Below are 6,000 nucleotides of genomic sequence, written 5' to 3' on the forward strand. Positions count from 1 at the left end.
AAAAAACTGTTCAAAATAACTTTTTCAGCCACCTTTTTGAGAAAATAAATTATTTTCTCCAAAACACCCCCAATAATTAAAAAAAAAAAAAATGATGTGTAGACGGCCTCAACAGTCCTGTTGCTCTCATTGTCTCTTCACGATACTAGGCATTGAAGTGCTTGAGCGCGTTGCCTAATATCATGAACGCAATTAGTAACGAGACATGTGATTACTGATTGCCCCTTCATTGTACAGATATGTCCCCAACTTTTACTCACTTCACATCAACAACTTGTTCAACACTCTCACCATCATCTGCTATAACAAATTATACCCATTATCATCATTAGTCAAATACAAGATTGCTTTAGAGCATCTATAGTAGTTGAAATTTTGCACAGTTTTTAAGAATGACATGTAGGAGAGAGATAAATTAGGAGTGAAAAAGAAAAGAAAAAAAAAGATTTTCTAACGCTTAAAAAAAAATAGAAAAAGGTGTGTTTTAGTCCGAACTGGCGGCCGCTCTAACGCGTCCCAGCGGGCGCGTGGGAAACACGCTCCCACTGAGGCGCGAAGTTGCTGCAAAACGGGCTATTCCGCGCATGTTTTTTTTCCTCCTGCAAAAAACCTTGTTTTGCAAGAGGAAAAATAAGACAAAATCCATTGCTCTCATCAGCCAAAATTTATTGCTACTGTTCAAAAAATCATCTAAAATGTACTACTATGGATGCTCTTAACATGTTTGCATAGACATTCACTTGGTACTTAGATGGTAGATTATGTATAAAGATGTATGATTAAAAACTAATAGTTGAAACCAGCTTAGTTGACATGACTGGTAGTGTACTCTTATTTTTTAAGAGAGGTTGAGAGTTCGTGAGTTTGAAACTCCTTTTCTCGTATGAAAAAATTAATATAATTAACACTTTGTCATTTAATTGGGTCAACCTAGTGCGAATGAAAATTAATTTAAGTATGATATAAATTTAAACGGTGTCTTCTATAGTTAGGTGCTTGGAAATGTAATATGTTGCCTTTTTTTTTTTTTACATCTTAGAAATTTGTGTCAATTTAATTGAGAAGAAGATTGGAACAAAAATTTTCTCCTCAAACACCGTTCTGAGTTGGCGCGCTTCCATCCAAAAATAGGATCCATTTCCCACCCTCCAAGCCTAGCCCCTCACAGTTTCAGCATTATGGAAAACTATCACCCAACGATTCTTCAACTAAGTTCTTCATTTCACCCTCTTTCACCATGCCTCTGCAATTTTTCTAACTCTTTCCGGTAAATGCAATTCGTCTTAGTCTTGCGATCAATTCTCCTTTATGCATCCGTTTTAAATGATTCAAATTCTGTGTTTACAAAATCAGGGTTCAAATATTAATTTTGATATTCCTATAGGATGATTATTACTGTTAGCGTGCATGGGCAATCAGTTTTGATTTTTGTTCTTATTTATTTGGTTATGATAATTGGATTGTGTCAGCCATTTTGGTAATTAATGATCACTGGAGAATATAATTAATGAAAGAATGAAATCTTATCTAATCAAATCATATGATTGTCTCAAATTGGTATTTTTCAGGACTTTTTTTTTGGGGGGTTTTTTTTTTTCCAGGTATACAATGAAATGATACGTTGTATAAATTTGCAGTTTAGGGGCTTGGTCTATGTGATATTTCTTGTGCCCACATGCCGGTTAAAGGATAGCAGGAATTTTCTCAACTACTGGCTGATATGTTGTTTTATCGCCATTTCATTCATAGTCCATGAAATTGGTTCTGCACAATCTTCAAGACTCAGTGTATTGGTGGGCACAAAGAAAAATTTGTGAGGTATGCAAAATGGATGAGCCAGTGGATTTCTGATGGCATTGGAACATTAAATGATTTGAAGTTATAAAATCTGTTTTTTGGTGATTCTTGGGTGGTATAGGTTGGAGGAGTTTGATTGTAGGTTATCATTTAAATCAGATATGGCCGGAAATATGAAATGTGGGTTTAGTATAGAGGGTGTGGGGTCTGGTTGCCCTGCCAACTCTTCAGCGTCAATAAGACTAGGTATGATAAAAGGGTCTGAAGGACTAATGACATTTGGGCGATCACTAAAATCTGGAGTCACACGAGCTGTGTTCCCCGAGGATCTCAAAGTCTCGGAAAAAAAGATATTTGATCCTCAGGACAAGTCTCTCCTGTTCTGGAATAGGCTTTTGGTCATATCGTGTATTTTTTCAGTATCAGTTGATCCTCTGTTTCTCTATCTTCTGGTGTTCAATAGTGAAGATAACTGTCTTCAATTAGATACGAGTTTAGCCTATACAACTACTACTCTGCGGACATTAATTGATACATTTTACCTTATCCGAATGGTTCTACAATTCCGCACAGCTTATATTGCTCCCTCATCTCGAGTATTTGGACGAGGTGAACTTGTAATAGATCCCAAACAAATAGCTAGCAGATACATACATCGTTATTTTGCCATTGATCTTCTCTCTATTCTTCCTCTTCCCCAGGTTTGTTTCTTTTATCCATCTTTTACTTGCACCATTTTGACATTTCATATGATTATCATATACTGTGGCTCTGCTCTTCAACCACAAACATAATGACTTGGTTTAAAATGAAGAAAATTGCTCTACTCAAGTTAGGAAATCTGTTATTCATTTTATTTTATCTTTTAATTCCTTGTAATCCGCAGATTGTGGTTTGGAGATTCCTTAATGGATCAAAAGGTTCAGATGTATTAGGCACAAAGAGAGCTCTCGTGCTCATTATCATTCTTCAGTATATTCCTCGGTTTTTGCGATTTCTACCTCTAACTTCAGAGTTGAAAAAGACTGCTGGTGTATTTGCAGAAACTGCCTGGGCTGGCGCTGCATACTATATGCTGTGGTTTGTGCTTGTTAGCCATGTGAGTAGCTTTATGAATGACTCTGTTGGTCATATGTCATTTCCTTACTACTTTCTGGCCAACAAATATTAGTTTCGTTTCTAGATGCTTTCCACTTGGGAGTTTTTGCACAATTGATGCATACAATATCTATCTAGTGCTAAAAACTTCTCTTTTTTTTTTTTTTGAATGCTACTGACTCTATTACAATGTAGTATCTGTTCATAACTACTTTCTGAACCTACTGAACCACTCAGAGCCCTTATTTATTTATTTTAGCATCTCTCTTATTGCAAGAGTGTATTGTTTGTGGCACTTAACCAAGATACAACACATATGCAAGAGCTTCACCTAAACCAAGGGAAATCATCTCAGGCTTACATATATATGTTTGTTGCTTATAATATGCAGATATTTGGGGCCTTGTGGTATCTATTAGCTATAGAACGTAAAGATGCCTGCTGGGCAGATGCATGTCAAGTCAGTGAGGAATGCTATGGAAAATTTTCTCTATTGTATTGTATGCATGAAAGAGGAGAGGCAGATATGGCAGCCTGGAGAAACATCACTCGAGAAGTTCTCGAGAAAAATTGTGCTGTTGATGCATTTAAGTATGGCATATATGCAAAAGCTGTGTCATCGGGTGTTGTTGACTCTGAGGAGTTCGTCACTAAATACTGTTACTGTTTGTGGTGGGGCCTGCAAAATTTAAGGCAAGCTATTCTTCATACCAATTTATGCAACAACAAAAACTGTTCAATTGATTTAATTTATTTTTCACTTTGGATGAACTGATTGTTTGCTTTTGATTTTTAAAATATGTTCACTTTGAATGTTCAAAATCAGTACTTTAGGAAATGAGGAAATCCCGGGAGTATAACTGGATTGCTATTTCACTTTTTGTAGTACTCTGGGGCAGGGGCTTCAAACAAGTACTTATCCTCTGGAGGTTCTCTTTTCAATAGCATTAGCCATTCTTGGGCTCCTTCTGTTTTCTCTTCTCATTGGAAACATGCAGGTACGTCTCCATTAAGTTTATGAGAATTTTGTAGGGGTTGCTTTACTTTGGTTTAGAAATTACTCGGTGTCTTTATCTGAAGATTGTGTGTTTATGCAAGTTCCTACTAGACATAGGTAAGGGTTGTTTGAATCTTGTTTTATTCAACAGACCTATCTTCAATCTATAACGGTTCGGCTAGAAGAGATGAGGATAAAAAGGCGTGACTCTGAACAATGGATGCATCACAGAGTACTACCACCTGAGCTCAGGGAAAGAGTTCGGCGTTATGAACAATTCAAATGGTTGGAAACGAGAGGAGTAGATGAAGAGAGTCTGGTCCAAAATCTACCAAAAGACCTGAGGAGGGATATCAAGCGACATCTGTGTTTGAATTTAGTTAGAAGGGTAAGCATATTTGTTAGCCTGTTTTAGCATGACATGTTTGTGAGATGGGTGTTTGCGAGAATTGCAGGTGCCTCTTTTTGCAAACATGGATGAACGGCTGCTAGATGCCATATGCGAGCGACTCAAGCCAAGCTTATACACAGAACAGACATACGTTGTTCGAGAAGGGGATCCAGTCCAGGAGATGCTCTTCGTGATCCGGGGACGCCTCGAGAGTATCACGACAGACGGTGGAAGAAGCGGTTTCTTCAACCGAGGCATTCTAAAAGAGAGTGATTTCTGCGGTGAGGAGCTGCTGACATGGGCGCTGGATCCGAAAGCGGGCTCTAACCTGCCTCCCTCAACTCGCACCGTGAAGGCCTTGACAGAAGTGGAAGCGTTTGCACTGATAGCCGATGAACTGAAGTTCATCACCACTCAGTTCAGGCGCATCCACAGCCGGCAGGTGCAGCACACTTTCCGGTTTTACTCACAGCAGTGGAGGACTTGGGCGGCGGTGTTCATCCAAGCCGCATGGCGCCGCCACATCAGGAGGAAGATTTCAGAGATTCGGAACAGCGAGATTGACGAGAATGAGAATATGGTGGATGAGGATTACTACGAGGAGGAAGAGGACGACAACGACGATGATGAAACTAAGGCGTTGATTTCTAGTAACAATTCAGGCCTCCGCGCAACCATGTTAGCATCCAGGTTTGCTACCAATGCTCTGCGCAAAAAGCGCCAAACATCTGCTAAATTAACCATGAAACCGCCGAAACCACCTGAGCCTGACTTTGGTGATGACTAAACTACATTTTCAACAATAACTTTTAATGTTTGTTAACTTGTAAGAAGCTCTTCTTTTTTTTTTTTTTTGAAGTTAACTTTTATGTTAACAACGCCTGCAACCGCTAATCAAAAGTGAGTTTCGGGTAAAGAACGTCATGTGATCCATAGACTGTTTTTATGAGTCGTCAAACTTAAAATTTTGTCGTTATCAAATCAATTTTCAAACTACTTGACTAAGGATTGCTCATAGAAAGGTTTTCCTTGTTGTATGTATGTGTAGATATGTGGTAGGAAATGTTTGATGCCTTGTAAAGAAACTTGCTTATTATCTATATAGTAGAGGTCCCATGGCATGATTTAGTATGAAGTGTATAATCGTATTTAATTGTATGCAAGTTGCTAGGATAATGACACAACCTAGTTGGTATAGTTGTGCCTTGCAGATTTGTGGTTTAACTCCTAATGCTTGCACCACCCTTGGTGCATCGACATAGTTTTTGAGAAGTTTTTGTATGCGTGACTATGAAAGAGAAGATGAAAAGGAAGGGAAAAAAAGAAAAAAAAAAAAGAGAAAATAAAATCTAAAAAATAAAATAAAGAAAAGTGTCAGGTTAACACGTCCGCTTGGCGCACCTGGTGTGCTCGCACACTAAGGAGCTTTTTGCTTTTCTGGTGGGCTCTATTTTTTTTGCAAAAATCAATGATCTTCTGCAATAACCCATAATACTCTCTCCTATATCTTTTTATTTTTTTATTTATTTTTATTTTTTTATTTTTATCTAAGCTTTAAAACCTCCTGCCAAAATCCACTATTGTGAATGCCCTTATATACTAAATAAAAAAAATGTTTGACCAATCTACTCACCTAGGGATGGCAACGGGGCGGGGCGGGGGCGGGGAGTATACTCCCTGTCCCCGTCCCCGTCACCGTCCCTATCCCCGGCGGGAA

General features: G+C 38.4%; 1 protein-coding gene across 1 annotated transcript; it reads left to right on the forward strand.

Annotated features, from left to right (window-relative positions):
- The first annotated feature begins 1,229 nt into the window (after positions 1 to 1,229).
- LOC109165717 (putative cyclic nucleotide-gated ion channel 8) lies at positions 1,230 to 5,106 on the forward strand. The gene is made up of 7 exons (XM_019314605.1): positions 1,230 to 1,267; positions 1,638 to 2,498; positions 2,684 to 2,896; positions 3,287 to 3,588; positions 3,782 to 3,893; positions 4,044 to 4,280; positions 4,348 to 5,106. Exons 2-7 carry the CDS (start codon positions 1,959 to 1,961, stop codon positions 5,068 to 5,070), a joined length of 2,127 nt encoding a protein of 708 aa, XP_019170150.1. The 5' UTR covers positions 1,230 to 1,267; positions 1,638 to 1,958; the 3' UTR covers positions 5,071 to 5,106.
- Positions 5,107 to 6,000: the final 894 nt, after the last annotated feature.

The sequence above is a fragment of the Ipomoea nil genome, unplaced genomic scaffold (genome assembly GCF_001879475.1).
Source record: "Ipomoea nil cultivar Tokyo-kokei standard unplaced genomic scaffold, Asagao_1.1 scaffold3069, whole genome shotgun sequence".
Classification (NCBI taxonomy): domain Eukaryota; kingdom Viridiplantae; phylum Streptophyta; class Magnoliopsida; order Solanales; family Convolvulaceae; genus Ipomoea; species Ipomoea nil.